Below are 20,543 nucleotides of genomic sequence, written 5' to 3' on the forward strand. Positions count from 1 at the left end.
TCATAGGGTGATCTACTCCTCTACATCAGCTACTTCTAGAGTCATCTATCTTAATCCCATCACTAACACAATAAAAGAAAGGGACAAATAAACTCACACATTCATTGGGAGTCTCAGTGCAGATTTAACCCTTTTTAGGTTCATGGATTGGCACCATGCAACTCAACGGGCAATAGGAAAGATGTGGCCTATAAACCCTGCACATAAATCAGGGTTAATAGTTCCCTCTAAGGCCTCATGCACACGACCGTGTGCTGGCCGTTCCGTGCATTGAGGACCGCAATTTGAGGTCCCCAATTCATGGCAACATCTGTTCGGCTGCCGCAGTCAGATCCAGGCCCATTCAACTTGAATGGGTCCATGATCTGTCCACAACGCAAAAAAGTTGTGCATACACTACTTTTTTGCGGTGCGGAGGCACATACAGTAAACCCATGGAAGCACACCGTAGTGCTTCCGTGGGCTTTCGATCCTTGCCTCCGTTCTGCATCTCTCGGATTGTGGACCCATTGAAGTGAATGGGTCTGCGATCCGTGATGCGGGATGCACACAGCCGGTGCCCGTGTATTGCGGACCCGCCATATGCGGGCCGCAATATGGCAACGGCCGGCACATGGTCATGTGCATGAGCCCTAACCCCAAGAGGTCTGAGGGGGGTATCCATAGTTCTGGGTCCATAGTCCGTAGGAAGGATGCTAGGCCTCAGGCTTCTCCAGCAACCCCAGTGACGGTTCACCCCATCACATGTACAAAATCAGCTGGTTACATCCTAAATCTATACCTCGCTGTGTGTATAAATATATATATATACTCATGGCGAGGTAGAGATGTTTGATGTAACCGGCTGATTTGCTACATGTCACCCGAGGTAGTAAATAATCATTTGTAAAGGGATGAAATACATATTTGCATAACCGTATATATACATTACAGAGTGTTGGCAAGAGATACAAAAGTAATGTAAGCATTGTACCTGGGTATTTTCTGTCACGGATCTCTTCCATCCGCTGAAAGCTCCTCCTCTTGAGATCCGACCATTTTTTGATGATTTAACCAACATGCGCTGCAGGATAAAGATGCAAGCATATAATCCCAAATTTTTGGAATACCAGTATTGAAAATAATGTGCTCAACAAAACAGTAAAAAGTATGTAAGTATTTGAAAGGGAAATAATAGATTTACTGTTACCGTTATAAGGTCGGATTGTATTGCGATTGAATGCGTGTGGGGTCTGAGCAATTGGATATTGGTCAGCTGAGCAGAGATGTACCTGTCTAGTGAAGTGACGCTGCGGTATGGGGTGTAAAGCTGGTTCGCCTCCCCGTGGTGCACCCTGGGTAACTCTAAATAAACCAGCAAATACTGGCGGGAAGACAGAGAAAGCTTCTCCTGAGTCCTGACCAACAGGACAAAAAAAAATCTAATCTTTAGACTATGTTTGTGTGTGTGTGTGTGGGGGGTATATAGTGTGCGGCAGGAAAATAAATGCGCAATGTGCATGTGAGAGATATTTCTCTGCTGTCCATACGTACATGCTACAGACATGGTGCTGTGACGTTACAACAATACTTAGTGCACCAATCAGTAATATCTACTTAGAAGTTGTAGGTATGGTGAAAAAGATATTTGAATCATAAGTGGTGATTTTCACAATCGCTAATATTTATAACACTCTATCTGCATATAAAGCGATTGGTCTGACATGCATGTGAAATGTAATCAAATACACTGGTGTAATGTGAAATTACTTACAGTGATCAGGAGTTCTTCCTCTCTGTTGCAAAATTTGCTTCCAACCATCTTTTCCAATCGCATCAAACTTCGGGTAGTTTAAACCAGTTGCTAGACTAGGCCACGCCCTTTTTGCGCATGCGCATTATATGAAATTTAACTATGCGATTTTCGCATTGAAAAAAAATAAATGAACGGAGATAGCTGCACATTTGTATACCTCAAAACAAAAGGAAATAAACATTTTCTAGGCACCAACGGGGCTCATTTTTTAGAGTTTCCCTTTAAGACACATAAAAATGGCCCCTGATTAAAATGCATATTTTTTGTGGGAAGTTTTGCCAGTGATTCCCCCTCTGGTACGTCACTGTCCATGTTATGGGACTATTTCTGCGCTCATTTTTGTTTGTATTTTGTGGCTGCAAATATGACCTGAAGGTTTTCCAGGTTCGCCTGCTATTAAAGTCAATGGGGCCCGCCGCAAACTTGCAGTTCGCGAACATTTAATTGCGAACGCGCGTTCGCGAATCGTCCTGGCCAATGCTCGTCCATCACTGCTTAACTGTAGCTATAGGGTGCGCAACGTCCATAGGAGAGCACTTAGTAGACAAAGATCATATGTTCCATTCAAAACAAAAAAAATGTATGGTATATCAATTTTCTACTGTACATGAAGGAACATTTGTGAAATCTTATATAGATATGTTCTGCCTTACCTTTTCTCTTGGATCATCATATCCCAATGTTTATCTTACATGTGTCTATGTCTGACCACCCAATAGTTGTGAGGATCTGCAGCCCTTAAAGGGGTTATGCAAGAATGTTTTTTGTTTTTTAGCAACACCCCCCCCCCAATCACTCCCCCACCCTCGCTTTCTGGTGCCGACTCCCTGCTCCTTCTCTTTCCGGACAGTGATGCTCCGCATTGCAGGCCGGGAGGAGAAGGAGCAGGGAGTCAGCGTTTTGCTAGTATGTTGTGATTTTGTGTTGAATTTATTTTGTGAGAAATTGGAGACTCATCTGCAGTAGCAAGATTCTGATTTATTGATTGGATTATTTACTGGAGGTAACGGTTACAGCAAGAATGATTCCAAGAGAACAAAGCATCAAACCCCTTTGTAAACCAATAGCCAACTTACAACCTGTATGTATTGCATCTTCATGGCTTCGACATTTGGATTTTCAAATTTTATAGTAAAACAATCTGGAAATATCTGACAATGACAGGAACGTCAGCATCGGCCACATGGACCTGTAAATATTCTAGAAAAGCCATTTTAGCAGTAGAAGACACACAACGGCCGGAGTCAGGACAATTTTCTGGACACTTATGCCTCCACTTGGGCACATTGGATAGTTGGCTGCATTCTCGACACGGACTGGAGTAGCGGCTGTAGTCTGGATACTGGTTGGAGTAGCGGCTGTAGTCTGGATACTGGTTGGAGTAGCGGTTGTAGTCTGGCCACTGGAGCAGACTATGGTAATGTTGGTTGTTGCACCTTCAATAGTATAGGAGTGGTTCCCAAGGACACAGAAGCTTTCTGTTGCACATCCCTTAGTGATCGATAACAGCGAGGTTTGTCCTGCTGAAATATTATCATTATAGTCTTTGTTTAGAATTTTTGTTGATATTTTTTAATTTTTCATGTCACTGTCTATATTTAAAAAATCCTATAACTCATACAATTTTCACACTGGCCATTAGGCTTAAAACATATCAATACTTCCTCTTCTTTGACAGCAGCCACATGGGCCAAAGACTGGATCTGATCTCATAGACTTCTATGGGAGATTTGTGTAGGCTTGCTCTGTGACCTGTGCAGAGGTAATTGTGCAGGTAGGTGGAGTAGCTAGACAATGTCTATAACCTATTGTGATGTTATCTATACAAAGGTGATATCTGTCATTGTAATCCGTACTTTCATGCTATGAGATGGCTACTGAAGAGTAAATATATGGATAGCAACATGGAAAAAAAAATCCAAAATTCTAAAAAAAAATATTTAACATAATACATGGATTAAACAATAAGTAATTTTATGGTCACACATTTGATTTAAATAGGTTTTCCAGTATTTAAACATCAGTGACCCATCCTCACGATAGGTCATAGCTGATCAATGGGGGGTCCACCTTCCGTCCTCCTGCCAATGTACTCTTTAAGGGGATTCCAGTGCTCTCACAAGGTCTCTGGCATCGGAGTATACCAAGCCCAGTGTCATGCTTTGTATAGTGGCTGTGCTTCGTATTGCATCTAAACGCTATTGACTTCACCAACAGGTGATGTGACTGATGGACATGACATCTCAGGCCAAGGAAGAGGTTGAGCACTGTGGCCCCTTCCCACAGCCAGGGGCAGATTGGCTATAGACCTTACAGGGAAATTTCCCTGTGGGCTAATGCCCAGGAGGCTGCCCAAGCCCTTCTCACTCCTCGCAATTAGCTGTCAGCGTTAATTAATGCTATGAGAATGAGGTATTCATGTACCCGGGCAGCGACCACACATGCCCTTCTGAATTCAACTGCTGTAACCCCCCCATCTCCCCTCCTAAGCACCCTGCTCCACATCTTAATCTGAGAAAACTTAAGGAGTAGGATAGAAAATGTCATCTACTGATGGTCATCACAGTGGTTCAGATTTTGGCGCGATAAATTGTGTTGCACTGTGGAATATAATGGGATGGTATTGTGTGCTATGGTATTGCTGACCTTGCCTACTTGTGTTGCCTGCCTACAACATGGGGCCACTCTTACATTTTAGTTTTTTTCGGGGCTACTTTAAGTTCCCAGTCCGCCCATGCCCAAAGCTGATAAGTGGGGGTGCCAGTAAACCTCACCAATCTGATGTTGATGACCTATTCTGTGGATATGATGTCAATATTTAACTCCCAGAAACCACTTTATAATAAAAATAATCAATTTTAAGTGAGCTCCCCCTAGTGGTGGCTGCAGGCAAACAGTATGTCTATACAGAGGATTTGGATCTCTGTATATGAAAAAATAATAATACTGTAGATGGACAAATAATGAAATTAATTTAAATTTTGGATCTATACAAACAAGAAAATAATAGACATAATAATGATTAATCCTAAAATCTTAGATTCAAGAAGACTTACCTGTTATATTTGTTGTTGTGAAAATACATTTATTATTATTACCAATACAAGTTACGGTTGCTGAAGAGTCACACTTGGAGACAGAATCAGACTCGCATGACGGACACACCAGGCCATTAGTCGCAGAACTGCTGGATAATACTGTTGTGGAAAAGAGTAGTAAATGGTAATATATAATGGCTGCAGTGTATAAAGTATCATATATAATCTTCTAATCATGGATTAGAATCAGGATGTTATAGTCATCTCTGATATTATATACAATGGAAACAGAAATGCCAAAGCATGTTGACCCGGTCTAGTTGAAAAATAGTTTGATTGGACAATATTTGTGGCGTGACTTATAGGTGTTGTAGCAGTCGCAGTTGCGATCATGCTCACAAGACAGGACAACCTACAGGCTCCTTTGTGATTGTCTTTGATGTCTGGCATTCAAAAGCTGGTAAGTGGGATATAACGGAGTGGAGGAAACGGGTGGGGGGCGGGGGGGGGGGGGATAGATGTATGATGTTGGACATTCCCCAGCATCAGAAAGTTGATCATTAACCTTTTGATGTCAAAAGTAACAGTTGGTCAGTATACAGTCAAAGAATGGAAGCTGTGGAGAAGAATGCAGACGGCTGGCTGCAAGGGTTACCTGTAAGAGATGAGCGAATTTCATATTTTGAAATTTGTTCATGCTTTGTTTACTGGTAAAAGGTGAATTGCGTTATGGATTCCGCTACCATGGGCCATAACGCAATTGTATGACGGAATGCCTTTAGAGGCATTCCGTTATTCATTCCGTCATAATAGAAGTCTATGGCTGCAAAACAGATCCGTTCCGTTTCCGTTAAGCAGGGGCGTCCAGCTGAGCTGGGCTGGAGATTATACTCTACCACTACTGCTACTTACAGTGGTGGTGGTGTGAGGGGTATATATGACTAATGTCTCACTCATGTCAGGATCTACAGCCCAAGTAAATTAAAGTTGGATATTCGTGCACATGTACATACATAGAACGGCAAAAAAAGGTAAATGTGAGGTGAGAGCCCCCTTCTTCTGTCATACACCTTAGATACTGTGATCTCTATTTGAGAAGCAGACAACTCCAATCAGAGAAGATTCAAGTGCACTGCAATCACTGTCTGCTAGTGCTGCATTGATGGATCAGCAAAAGGGTTGCACCAACTCAGATACTGATTGCATATTTCTAGGATATGCCATCAATATCAGATAGGTGCGTGTCCCACCTCTAGGACCCTGTCCTTTCTCCATAACTGGGCCCTAAAGTGAAGGAGAATGTGCTACATGGTCTCCATTCATTTCCATGGAAGTTCCGAAAATAGCCAAGCAAGTGATCTCAGCTATTTTCAGAAATCCTCTAGCAGCGAATGGAGAGCACACCACGCATGGACGGCCACCTCTCCATTCACCATTGTGGAACTGCCAGAAATAGTCAAGCCAGCACTTCCATAAAGGTGAATGGAGACCATGCTTGCACTGTGCGCTCTTCTTCACTTCAGAGGGTGCGTTCTAGAGATGAGAGTGGGTCTAAAAGGTGAGACCCACACCTATCTATGATTGATAGTATATGTTAGCGATGTGCCTAATATCTATTTAAGAGACCCAGCAATGCTGCTATAAAGGTACAGATGAGCTGCAGCCGGCAAGCACAAGGAGAAGTTGTGCTGGGTGATCAAACTGAACTAATGCGCTGTATGGATGCAACTAGTGCTGAGCGAATCAGAGAGCACGAAGTGGACTTCAATCCAAATTTCTGTGAACATTAGATTCACTGCGAAGCTGAATTTACTCGTAGTGAGTGATAACAAATCGATTTTCCCTGAAATTGGGTAAAAACTTTAAAATCATACTGTACTTACCTCATCATTTTGAGCATGAAAAACCCACCACCGCCGTCGTGATTGAAGATCCCACGAAATCCCGCATGTGGCGACGTATGATGTGGATGATCTTCAATCAACATGGCGGTGGTGGGCTCTTCATGCTCAAAATGGATGAGGTAAGTATGATTTTATTTATCTACATTATAGACTTACGGTAAATATTAAAGTCAAATGCCGCGATCAGCGATGAACATTGCATCTGATGGGTACAATGACGGGGAACGATGCAATCGCCGCTCCATGTCATTGCACTCACTACTTACAAAGAAATGCGCTTCATGATGAAGTAATTTAAAATTTTTTTTTGTTAAAGCAGCCGAATCGAATTTTAGAGAACTTTGCTCAACACTATACAACATGTGAATAAACCAGGGGTAGTGTGTAATGTCGGCATGTAATGCAATGTCAGCTTCATTTATTCTAAGAGCTCAAGCAGGAAAGTCTCTCTTCCAGGAAAGCAAGAGTCAGGCAGGTTTGGCCCATCTGATTTTTGATTCCTTTGGGAGCCCTTTGTGTTTCTCACCTCCCTGGCCAGTTTGAGAAGGCATTGTTATAAGGACACTGAGAAAGTAGGTGGAAGTTATATTTTTGAATATGGGCGATCACCATTATCTATATCCCCTTTGAGGGTATGTGGATATTAGATGATGGGGGGGGGGGGTCACTTTTATTTACTTGGAGGAGAAGCTTTTTCCTTGGCAGAGCCCATACAATAACATATTACATGGCTAACCATGTGCATGTCTTATGTATGTCTTACTTCTTGCAATGATAACAGATGATCACTGAGAGTCCCCATAGTCAGACCTTCTGTGATCTGGTCATTATTGGAGGATCTACCGCATAGTGTTCTACAATTTGAGAGCACTGTAGTATGGGGACAGATCCAACCTACTATTAATGTACTACCAATCCATTGGATTCGCGAGAGGAGCTCTTCTCTCACTTCCAACAGTCAGCCGCCATGAATGACCAAGTATCATCTGCGTAATGTCATCAACACAAAGTGACCGACTTACTTTTAGGAACAGGAGGATTGCAGTTGTCAGTAGAGCAGCAAGTATAGGCCGTCTCTAATTTAGCTTCATTCACGTTGACATTTCCCTGGAAGTTACATTCAGATTCAGGAACACATCCCCTGGTGAAACTTGTAGAAGTTTTTCCACCTGCAAATGTACATAAAGGAGGTTTTAAAGAAGGAAAGAGACTGCAGTGCGGAGATAGAGAATATATGTGAGCACCATTACAACCAGTTGATCACTCCTGTTCTGGCTTCTATAAAAGACTTGTCCTTTTCTTAAAAACTGATGCTCAGTCCTTAGGATAGTCCATCAATAATATGTTTGTGGGGACAAAGATGCAATACCAAGACGCTGCTAAAAGTACAGCATTGTGCACTGTGGACGAGTGCAATCAATGAAGAGGACATTGGGTTTATAAGAGCGCCACAGCCGCTCAATCAGCTGATTGGTGGCCGCGTCCAGAGTAGGACCCTAATAGAAGAGATCAGTTTTACAGAGTAAAGTCCACAGGATCTGCCATAAATGTCTGACAGATGTGGCCCTCAAACCTTATCCTGTTTGGTGAGATGACCAAAGGCTGCCACATCCATGCGGAGAGGATGGAGGGGGATGAGAGGTGGGCGCCGCGCTCTCATTCCGGTCTATGGGAGTTAAAGGGAATGTATCACCTACATGTATTTTCCCAATTAAACCAGAAAGTAATAAAATATATATTTTTTAATATGTTTTATTTTCTTATTGCAATTTTTTTCTGAACATGTTTATGGGAGCGGCCATTTTGCCTGAGTTGCTGTTAGCAGCATTTACAGATATGCTTTACAGCAGCCACACAGCTCATAAGCCCGATAGACATGAGATGTTTGATGGCTTCTATAGGAGAGTATTGTGGGCATGCTCATTGACCTTTGCAGAGGTCAGTCTGCAGGTAGGGAGAGTAGATAAGCTCTGACTGTCACCTACTGTTAATGACAGGTCCTGAGTTATCTATGGTGTTATCTGTCATTGTAACCCTGTCTGTAATGATAATGAGATGACTGCTGAAAAGTGTTCAAAACAGTGTCAGCATATTTCTAGGCTTAGCGTCTAATTTAAAATATAGATAGTGACATGGAAAACTAAATAATTCACCAACAATTGTTTGGAATTAGAAAAATATTACTGCTTTTCCCCCCCAAAATAGTGCCACACCTGTCCATGGTTTGTGTGTGGTATTTCATCTCAGTCAAATTCACTTTAGTGGAACTGAGCTGCAATAACAGACACAACCTGTGGATAAATGGGGCACTGTTTCTGGAAGAAGGCAGCAATGTTTTTCTTTTTCTTTTTGAATTCTCTTTTTATTAGTTTTTAAAATATAATAAGGTGCATCGGTGTTAGTCTCATCTGCAATTAGCGCATATGTTCTAATTTGTAGCGATGACATAGCTCGGATTGTTGTTTATTTTCCGTTAGATGTTATGTTTTTATATACTGTCCTATCAAGAGTTCAGTATCCATATACATGTATGCCTTTTTACTTTGCACCTTTCTGTATAAAAGAAATCAAAGTATTGTGTTTAGGATACATGTTATCAAAAATGCGAATGTATCTTGTACTTTGCTTGTCCTCACATTTACTTTGACAATAAAAATTTATAGAAACTAAAATAAAATAAGAGACTGTTTACATTGTATCGATGTAGAAGAAATCATGAACAATTATGACAAGTTGATATGCAACAGTGCTCGTTCTATAACATAATGATGAACATGGAGTAATGAGTAGATGGTAAAGGGGTGTGAGGGAGTGGGGTGAGGGCGAGGGAGGGGGGGAGTTGACAGTTGGGTACGAGGGATGTGTTGTATCCAGGATCAAGGACGGACAGATTTTGTGAAGATCAGTTCGGTGTTTCAGATATGTTAGAAAGCATGTTCAGTGCTGGTGTAGTATTTCGGAAGGATAACCAATCCAGCCATGAGGTAAAGGAAAAGTCTGTGTTTCCTAAAGGGAATGTTTTCCAGTCCGACATGTAGAGAGGGGGGATGGGGGTCTCGGGTAAAGAACACATTTGTTTAGCCAGTTTAAGTGTCTCAGTCCAGAAAGACTGAATCACAGGGCAGTGCCACCACATGTGTAGGTATGTGCCTTTGGTTTGGGAGCACCTCCAACATATGTCTGTGCTGAGGCAGTGCATCTGTTTGAGTCGAACTGGGGTGAGATACCACCTGGTTATCAGTTTGAAGGAGTTCTGATGGAGACGTGTGCATCTAGTGATCCCATGCGAGCTTAAGTAGATTTGTTTGGATTCTCTGTCTGTGAATGTAGTGATGTTTTTCTAATCCTGGTCAATCCCTTTAAGCCAGGGATCAGCAGCCTTTAGCACTCCAGCTGCTGGGAAACTACAACTCCCAGCATGCAAACATACTTGGCTGTTCTTCTAACTCCCACAGCAGTGAATGGAGCACTCAGGGAGTTTTAGTTTCAGAACAGCTGGAGTGCCGAATGTTTCTGATCTCTGCTTTAAACAGTAGGCCATTTTCTGATTACGTGTTCCGTTTAACCCCTTAGGGACACAGCCTTTTTACACCTTAGGACCAGGCCAAATTTACAAAAACCCAATTTTTAGGGACCACTACAGCTCTGAAGTCACTTTGCGAGGCTTACATAATAGAAACCACCCCATTCTATAAACTACACCCCTCAAGGTATTCAAAACTGATTTTACAAACTTTGTTAACCTTTTAGGTGTTGCACAAGAGTTATTGGCAAATGGGGATGAAATTTCATTTTATTGCCTAATTTTCCATTTTAACCAATTTTTTCCACTAACAAAGCAAGGGTTAACAGCCAAACAAGACTGTATCTTTATTGCCCTGACTCTGCCGTTTACAGAAACACCCCATATGTGGCCGTAAACTACTGTACGGCCACACAGCGGGGCGTAGAGTGAAAGGTGCGCCGTATGGTTTTTGGAAGGCAGGTTTTGCTGGACTGGTTTTTTGACACCATGTCCCATTTGAAGCCCCCTGATGCACCCCTAGAGTAGAAACTCCATAAAAGTGACCCCATCTAAGAAACTACACCCCTTAAGGTATTCAAAACTGATTTTACAAACTTTGTTAACCCTTTAGGTGTTGCACAAGAGATATTGGCAAATGGGGATGAAATTTGAGAATTTCTTTTTTTTGCCTAATTTTCCATTTTAACCCATTTTTTCCACTAACAAAGCAAGGGTTAACAGCCAAACAAGACTGTATCTTTATTGCCCTGACTCTGCCGTTTACAGAAACATGCGATATGTGGCCGTAAACTACTGTACGGCCACACAGCGGGGCGTAGAGTGAAAGGTGCGCCGTTTGGTTTTTGGAAGGCATGTTTTGCTGGACAGTTTTTCTGACACCATGTCCCATTTGAAGCCCCCCTGATGCACCCCTAGAGTAGAAACTCCATAAAAGTGACCCCATCTAAGAAACTACACCCCTCAAGGTATACAAAACAGATTTTACAAACTTTGTTAACCCTTTAGGTGTTGCACAAGATTTAATGGAAAATAGAGATACAATTTCAAAATTTCACTTTTTTGGCAGATTTTCCATTTTAATATTTTTTTTCCAGTTACAAAGCAAGGGTTAACAGCCAAACAAAACTCGTTATTTATGGCCCTGATTCTGTCGTTTACAGAAACACCCCATATGTGGTCGTAAACCGCTGTACGGTAACACGGCAGGGCGCAGAAGGAAAGGAATGCCATACGGTTTTTGGAAGGCAGATTTTGCTGGACTGGTTTTTTTGACACCATGTCCCATTTTAAGCCCCCTGATGCACCCCTATAGTAGAAACTCCAAAAAAGTGACCCCATTTTAGAAACTACGGGATAGGGTGGCAGTTTTGTTGGTACAAGTTTAGGGTACATATGATTTTTGGTTGCTCTATATTACACTTTTTGTGCGGCAAGGTAACAAGAAATTGCTTTTTTGGCACCGTTTTGTTTTTTGTTATTTACACCATTCATCTGACAGGTTAGATCATGTGGTAATTTTATAGAGCAGGTTGTCACGGACGCGGTGATACCCAATATGTATACAATTTTTTTTATTTATGTACGTTTTACACAATAATTTCATTTTCTAAGAACCATAGTTTTTAAAATTTTTGTGCGATTATCTTAAGTAGGGTCTCATTTTTTGTGGGATGAGATGACGGTTTGATTGGCACTATTTTGGGTTACACATGACTTTTTGATTGCTTGCTATTACACTTTTTGTGACGGAAGATGACAAAAAATGGCTTTTTTTACACCGTTTTTATTTTTATTTTTTTACGGTGGTCATCTGAGGGGTTAGGTCATGTGATATTTTTATAGAGCCGGTCAATACGGACGCGGCGATACCTAATATGCATACTTTTTTTATTTATGTAAGTTTTACACAATGATTTCATTTTTGAAACAAAAGAAATCATATTTTAGTGTTTCCATAGTCTAAGAGCCATAACTTTTTCAGTTTTTGGGCGATTATCTTGGGTAGGGTATGATTTTTGCGGGATGAGATAACGGTTTGATTGTTACAATTTTGGCGTAGATGCGACTTTTTTGATCACTTTTATTACCTTTTTTGGGAAGTAAGGTGGGCAAAATTCTAATTTCATCATAGTTTTTAATTTTTAATTTTTATGGCGTTCACCGTTCGGGTAAAGTAACATTACCGTTTTATAGATCAGGTCGTTACGGACGCGGCGATACCAAACATGTGTAGGGAATTTTATTTTTTTCCTTTTTAATCAGTGATAAATGTGTTTTTTGATTTTTACTTTATTTTTCACTTTTTTCACTTTTTTTTTTGACCCAGACCGACTTGGTTCTTTAAGATCCAGTGGGTCTGATGTCTGCATAATACAGTACAGTACAATATATATTGTACTGTACTGTATTTTACTTACACTTTGTCTGAACAGATCTATGCTTTCAGCACAGATCTGTTCAGAACCATGGACAGCAGGACGCCTGAGAAGGCGTCCTGTTGCCATGGGAACCTTCCCCGTCTGCTCAGTAGTGGCCAGAACTGCGCAGACGGGGAAGGGTAAGGACGGGGCTTGGAGGGCTGCCTGGAAGCTCTCTCCCTCTCCATTCGGGGGACTGCAAAGGCACAGCCCCCCGATCGGAGAGGGAGGGAGCTCCCTCTTACTGTTAACCTTTTCCATACAGCGGTCCGTACAGACCGCTGTATGGAAAGGGTTAAACGGCTGACATCGCATCACCGTTGTCAGCCGTTAATACCAGGGTGCCAGCAATGTGCTGGCACCCTGGTATATCCACTAGACTCCAACGATTACGCAATGGGAGGCGGGCGGGGGATCGCGATCCCGCCTACCGCACCGCCCACCTCCCGCACCGCCCGCAACCCTCCCCCTGCACCTCCCACCGTGCTCGAATAACTCAGGGGTGCAGGGGGGAGGGATACAGGAAACAATTTTTAATCCTAAAGTTTCTGATCCCCGCAGTCAGGGACCGCGGGGATCAGAAACAGCAGAAATCGCAGCAAACCGCAGGTCTGAATTGACCTGCGGTTTGCCGCGATCGCCGACATGGGGGGGGTCACGGGACCCCCCCGCGCATTTAGCCTAGGTGCCTGCTCAATGATTTGAGCAGGCACCGGGTTCCGATCACTGCCAGCCGCACGGCAGTGATCGAAAATGCACAGGGCGTACATGTACGCCCTGTGTCCTTAAGTACCAGGGCACAAGGGCGTACCTGTACGCCCTGTGTCCTTAAGGGGTTAAAGGGGTTATCCTATGACTTATATAAAAAATGAAAATCAGACATCATATAGTACATGACAATATATTTGTAACAAAGCTAGAACCAGCCCTGTACCTCACATGGATCCAGAGATCTCCCCATTCATTGCTCTGCTAGATTTATATCAAGCTGACAGCTCAGGGGGCGTGTCTTTTCTGCTCCAGCTCAGGAGGCGTGTCTCAGCTCTACCTATCACAGCTCAGGGGGCGTGTCTCAGCTCTACCTATCACAGCTCAGGGGGCGTGTCTTTTCTGCTCCAGCTAAGGGGGCGTGTCCATCTTCTGCCTGTCACAACTCAGGGGGCAGTTGAAGGATGAAACTGAGCATGTGCGGCCATATCAGTGAGCAGGGCAAAGAAATAATAAGAAAAAAAACTGCAGGTGGCGCTATACAGATACATTTTATTGAATTACTCATTGGCTATGCTAAATATTTAATTACATAGAATTACAAAAGTATTCAGATCCAGGTGCTGGTTTGAAAACTGTAGAATATTTTTCATGGGACAACTGCTCCTACAGCCCAACTCCACTGCCACCCTCCATTCAGCTCACTTCATTTGAAGTACACTCTGTTTGCATCTACTGTCCCTCCAACCTCCAAGTAGCTGTCATTTACTGCCCCCCAGGCCCAGCCACCATATTTCTTGAGCACTTCAACACCTGGCTCCTACACTTTCTTTCTGCTGATATCCCCACTATCATCATGGGTGACTTCAACATCCCCATTGACACTTGCCATTCAGACATCTCCAAGCTTCTAGCACTCTCCTCCTCTTTCGGCCTCTCGCAGTGGTCCTCTTCCCCCACCCACAGAGATGGTCACACTCTGGATCTTATTTTTACCCTCCTCTCCTCCCTATCTAACCTTTCTTTTTCGCCTCTCCCCCTATCCGACCACAACCTTCTCACCTTCTCCTCACTGGTCTCTCCTTCTGCTCCCCCGGTCCACAAACTAACACACCCCGGCAGGAACTTTAAACATCTTGACTTCCGCTTGCTTTCTGACTCTCTTCTGCCACTCTCTACCATTTGTTCCCTCCAGGACACAGATGCTGTCACCACTCTGTATAACACCACAATAAGTACAGGTCTGGATTCTGTTGCCTCCCTCACACACAACAAAACCTGAAAAATCAACAGACAACCCTGGCACACTAGCCTGACCAAAAAGCTCAGACAAGCTTCCAGGGCTGCTGGGCGGCGATGAAAGAAATCCCATTCTAAGGATCACTTCACCACATATAAGCAATCCGCTCTTATTTTCAAATCCTCACTCGCTGATGCAAAATAGGCGACTTCTCATCCCTCATATCTTCCCTCTCCCACAACCCTAAACTACTTTTTAACACTTTTAACTCTCTTCTCCATCCCCCAACCCCCCCACCTTCACCTCTGATCTCAGCTGAGGACTTTTCCATATACTTCAAACAAAAGATCATCAACATTAGAGAAAGCTTCAGTGCACAGTCCCCACAGACCCTCTACACAACTACTCAGTCCTCTTCTCCCAAAACCTGCTTCTCCACCATTACAGAAGAACAACTTTCCACCCTACTCTCTAGATCACATCTCACCATCTGTGTACTTTAACCAATCCCATCCAACCTCATCCCTAACCTCACCACATTATCCCAGCCCTAACTCATCTATTCAACCTATCACTAACCTCTGGTGTCTTCCCCTTTGCAAACAGAGTGTACTTCAAATGAAGTGAGCTTAATGGAGGGTGGCAGTGGAGTTGGGCTTTAGGAGCAGACCAACTTCTCCACAATGTTTGCAGACGGGGCGGGGGGTGTGAGTGAAATTAAATCTGCTATAGGAGAGAGCAGAGACCATGTAGCTGGGTAAGTCCCACATTGATCGTCTGGCTGATGTCAATATAGGCAGCCAATTATCATTCACCATTGGGGGGGGGGTGCTCCACTCCAGAACAAATGGCCTGGCCCCCCATCTCTCCTAGTGAGACAGCTGCCCAAATACAAAAAAAAGGGTTTACCTCCATGAGACAGTAACACTTTATAATACAACTTCTGCTGCTGTTATACAAACAGTTGTTTCCTTAAAGGGGTTGTCCCATGAAAAATATTCAAAATGGGTCCAAAAACAGAGCCTGGAAACTATAGGCTGGTAAGTTTAACATCTGTTGTGGGTAAACTGTTTAAAGAGATACTATCTTAGAGCATCTCAACGGAAATAAGCAAATAACGCCATATAAGCATGGCTTCATAAGGGATCAGTCATGCCAAACTAATTTAATCAGTTTCCATGAGGAGGTAAGTTCTAGACTTATGAGGAGGTAAGTTCTAGACTTGACAGCGGTGAATCAATGGATGTCGTATATCTGGACTTCTCCAAAGCATTTGACACTGTACCACATAAAAGGTTAGTATATAAAATGAGAATGCTCGGACTGAGAGAAAACGTCTGTACGTGGGTAAGTAACTGGCTCAATGATAGAAAGGGGTGGTTATTAACGGTACACACTCAGATTGGGTCACTGTCACTAGTGGAGTACCTCAGGGGTCAGTACTGGGCCCTATTCTCTTCAATATATTTATTAATGATCTTGTAGAAGGCTTGCATAGTAAAGTATCAAATTTCGCAAATTACACTAAACTGTGTAAAATAATTAACACTGATGAGGACAGTATACTACTACAGAGCGATCTGGATAGACTGGAGGCTTGGGCAGATAAGTGGCAGATGAGGTTTAACACTGACAAATGTCAGGAAATATGAACCCGGGGGGGGGATTTATCAGGACAGTCAGCAGCTAATCCCCAGCCAAGATGTTGAGGAGACATCCAACGCTTCCTCCGCTAGTTGGGCAAGTAGTGATGAGGAGAGTGGCGTGGGAGCTGGTGTTGCGAGCGATGAGGCTCCTGACCCAGAGACCGTTGAGGAGGACATCAGTGACGTGCAGACAGCAATCGATGATGATAATGTAGCTGATCACACTTGGCAACCGGCTGATGAAGGGGCTTCATCATCGTGTAAAGGGGGTGACAGCTTGACAGTGAGCCAGCAAGTCGCTAGCGTGGCCGGGAGTCAGCAGGGTGGCAGCAGTGGGAGGTCGGTAGCCAAACGTGCTAGGGGTAGACCACCCGCTTCCCAGGAACCTACCTGCCCGTTAAGTAGTGGTACACGGGTTCACAGAAGCATCGGCTGTAGCAGTCAGTCAGTGCGTAGTGTTGGGGGTAAAATTGCCTACTCGGCGGTGAGGCAGTTTTTTGTTAAGCCGCTGGATGGCTTGAATGGCTCCGCAATCCGGGATATACGGTGCGGTGCAGAACGGAAGCAAGGATTGGAACTACACGGAAGCACTACCAAGTGCTTCCATGGTGTTTCTGTCCGTGCCTCAGCACTGCAAAAAAATAGAACATGTTCTAATTTTTTTATGGTGCAGACGGTTAATGGACCCATTCAAGTTGAATGGGTCTCGATCCGCCCAGGCCACCGCACAGATGTTGCCTGTGCATTGGGGACAGAAAGCACAGACTGGCCGCATAACAGCTGTGTGCATGAGCCCTTAGAGTTCCTGCTGGAACATCATTCTGTACGTTATCATTCTATTCTGCCAGGGATTGTTCTGGCATCTCACAATATCGTATGACATTGGTTCATGAGAAATTGGAGTCCTTAACTAAATTTGAAACAAATGCATAACGTAGGGTTAAAACAGTTGAACCCTTTTACTCTCTCTGGTTCTTTATTTCTGTACAATGGCAGTAAGCGTCTTGGACTAGCCTACGCACATTGCGGGACATTTATCAAACTGGTGTAAAGTAGAACTGGCTTAGTCGCCCATAGCAACCAATCAGATTCCGCCTTCCATTTTTTACAGCTCCTTTGGAAAATGAAAGGTGGAATGTGATTGGTTTCTAGGGGGGGCCAGTTCTACTTTACACCAGTATGATAAATATCCCTCATTGTGCATTGGTAGTCAGAGACAATCCTCCTTGCTCTTGGATGGTCCACCCGAGTCTAAAATACAACTGTTCTCACAAAAATGCCCCCCTGCTCTGCTCTGTGCTCATTTACTTAAATGGGGTCCTCGATGCGCATCTGTCGGTCCGCACCGGAAAAAAGTAGTGCATGCACTGGTGCGGAAGCACAGACAGAAACCCCACGGAAGCACTGCGCGGTGCTTCCATGGGGTTACGTGCCCCCATCCCGCATCCACCTTCCGGATTGCGGACACATTCAAGTGAATTGGTCCGCTTCCGTGATGCACGGTGCACATGGCCGGTGTCCATGTATTGCAGACCCGTGTGCATGAGGCCTTATTCTGTAACAAGAAATTCCTGTAAAAGAACAGAAAAAAAATGTCATAAAAAAAGGACAAATAATTGAAATTAATGATAACTCACCACTGGTGCTCTCTGCATATGTCGATCCACACTGAAAACCAGAAGGGCAAATCACGCTGTCACCTGAGCATGTAGTGGAAGAAGCAGACGAACACCTTGTGCACGAGAGAGCGTAACCTGAAAATATATAAATGATCTCTTATTACAATCATTACTCGGGGTTGGATGGCTCTGAAAACTGTACTGTATCAATGGAATAGCTCCACATGAAGGACGGGATGGTAGCTTTGTGGTTAGTTCGGTTGCTTTGCAGTGCTGGAGTCTCAGAAGCCTCTCCACCTGACTCAGAGATAGACTCTGCTGTTGACTTCTGTTCAATTTGGCTTCCCTAATATTAAGCAAAAGATCCCGTTATAAACCTCCCCGTTCCCTCTGGAATTAACAATGGCCCCTAAAGCTGTGTTCACATCTCCTGGGAACGTTTACGGCAGGCTGTTCTGGCAGAGAACGAGCTGCCGGTGTTCACCGGATATGGCATTGCTGGTTTCAGCAGATCACCGCTGGAACCCTATTGGCTATAATCGGCTCCGGCCGAACACCTGCTGCTTTCCAGCATAAATACTGAATTTCATCTGAACAAATACCACCACATGCAATGGTTTTTGTCCGGCTGAAAGGTGGTATTTATGCCGGATCAGGCTGCCGGGTCATCTCTAATGATGATGTGAACACAACCTTTATTTGCCATTTTAGCCCTCCTATTACACCCTGCTTATCAGCATTATATCAGTTATCTGAAGAAGCACTTGAGTGGGACAAGTAAAAAGCTTAATAGAATGTTTAAACAAAAAACACTATTTAGGCAAAGTATGAAATAATGTATTTCCCTTCTGACATTATACACTGTACTTCACCCTGATTTACATAAGGATATATAATAGACAGAGCTTTACTAACCCCTTAAGCAGGGGCTTAGCTAGAGGCTCACGGGCCCTGGTGCAAGAGTTCAGCTTGGGCCCCCCTTCCCTCAGTGCTTTGTGGCAAGGGGAAGGCCACCCATCTTTCTGCTGCCTGAGGCAAAAATGCAAACTGCACCCCCCTATGCCAAATTCTCAACCTAACCCCTTCCTTCCATCTGTACTGTTAGGCCAGACACACACGGGAGAGTTAAATGCGACAATCTCGCGGCGTTTGTCAGTGAGATGTCCATTCTGGCCTCCTTCCGCTCCTCTGGCAGGATTGTACAGCAATATACTTCTGTCAGTGTAATGCAAAAGTTTTCAGGACTTTCAGGGTTACACAGCATTATAAATCAGTATAATACTGTCCGATGCTATCAGAGGAGTGGAGGACAGAATGGGAACTCACTGACACATGATGCAAGTTTATCGCATTCAACTCACTCATGAGAGGACCGGACTCGTCCTTTGTACAGTCCCAATAAAAGCAAATTCTCCAGCATCCGTCAGTATTAGTCCTCTTTATTGTAGATCGGTATAAAAGTGCATACTGCAATCTTCACCACCCTCCGCCACAGGTTAACATGTTTCAAACTGGAAAGTTCTTAATCATAACCTAGTGACGTGGACCAACACCTGAGGTTAAGTAGGTATGTTCAGCAGGGGGAAGGATAATGGGGAGGGATGGGGGAGGAGTGGGAAACTGCTAGATACAAAGCCGCCCAACCCCTGGGTTGCCACATATTAAATCTAACACCTTAAAACATAACAAAACATATATCTACTAAAACAAAAGACCCACACTGTCTGATATAGCATAAGAATGCCTAGTAATACATGGGGGCATAAAGGTATGTATATAAAAGCACGTCAGAGCACAACTCCTACGACATTGGTATTGGTTTGAAAACTGCTAAGTGTGAACAGTCACCAATTACTGGAGAGGATGTGTGAGTTATAACTGCAAAATAGGTGTAGATCTTATAACTGCACATGACTCTAAATGACAGTTCTATATATATAGAAGGAGGTTGCCATTAGTGATATACAAGCATTCATTCTTTTTTAACATTGAGACCTGCAGAGTGCCTTGTGCCTAACCTAAAAATCCAGTATTCTTCCCTCAGGAGGATTTTTTTTCTTTAAATTACCACCTCTGAATGGGGAGCAATACTTTTTCTATGGCAAATACACGTAAATAGCTAGTATTTCTATTGTGAATATTAATAAAATGTTTTGCTGCACTAGAAATACCCAGAGCCCGAGGATCGGTCACATAATTAAGGTGTTCCCTTATTCTTGTTTTTAGTTGTCTGCTAGGGCAACCTACATAAAGCAGATCGCAGTATATGCATTTGATGATGTCAATTACCCCGGCCGGTTGAATTACAATTGATGTAACTTTTGATGTTGAAATTTTCCGTAATTATGTGGCCGATCCTCAGGCTCTGGGTATTTCTAGTGCAGCAAAACATTTTATTAATATTCACAATAGAAATACTAGCTATTTACGTGTATTTGCCATAGAAAAAAAAAAAATCCTCCTGAGGGAAGAATACTGGATTTTTGGGTTAGGCAGAAGGGACCCTGTAGGTCTCAATCTTAAAAAAGAATGAATGCTTTTATATCACTAATGGCAACCTCCTTCTATATATATATATATCATATATAACATTAGTGTCATTTAGAGTCATGTGCAGTTATAAGATCTACACCTATTTTGCAGTTATAAC

The 20,543-nt window shown here is 43.3% G+C and overlaps 1 protein-coding gene across 1 annotated transcript in view; it reads right to left on the bottom strand.

The window, feature by feature from the left end:
- Nucleotides 1-2,884: 2,884 nt before the first annotated feature.
- Nucleotides 2,885-20,543, bottom strand: part of LOC122926306 (urokinase plasminogen activator surface receptor-like) — a 46,666-nt gene continuing 29,007 nt past the window's right edge. Inside the window, exons 5-8 of the mRNA XM_044277678.1 lie at nucleotides 17,912-18,028; nucleotides 7,760-7,906; nucleotides 4,852-4,992; nucleotides 2,885-3,318 (exon numbers count right to left, since the gene is read on the bottom strand). Of these exons, the coding sequence (XP_044133613.1) occupies nucleotides 2,996-3,318; nucleotides 4,852-4,992; nucleotides 7,760-7,906; nucleotides 17,912-18,028 (728 nt within the window). The 3' untranslated portion in view covers nucleotides 2,885-2,995. The remainder of the gene's footprint in view (nucleotides 3,319-4,851; nucleotides 4,993-7,759; nucleotides 7,907-17,911; nucleotides 18,029-20,543) is intronic.

Source organism: Bufo gargarizans, chromosome 2 (genome assembly GCF_014858855.1).
Source record: "Bufo gargarizans isolate SCDJY-AF-19 chromosome 2, ASM1485885v1, whole genome shotgun sequence".
Lineage (NCBI taxonomy): Eukaryota > Metazoa > Chordata > Amphibia > Anura > Bufonidae > Bufo > Bufo gargarizans.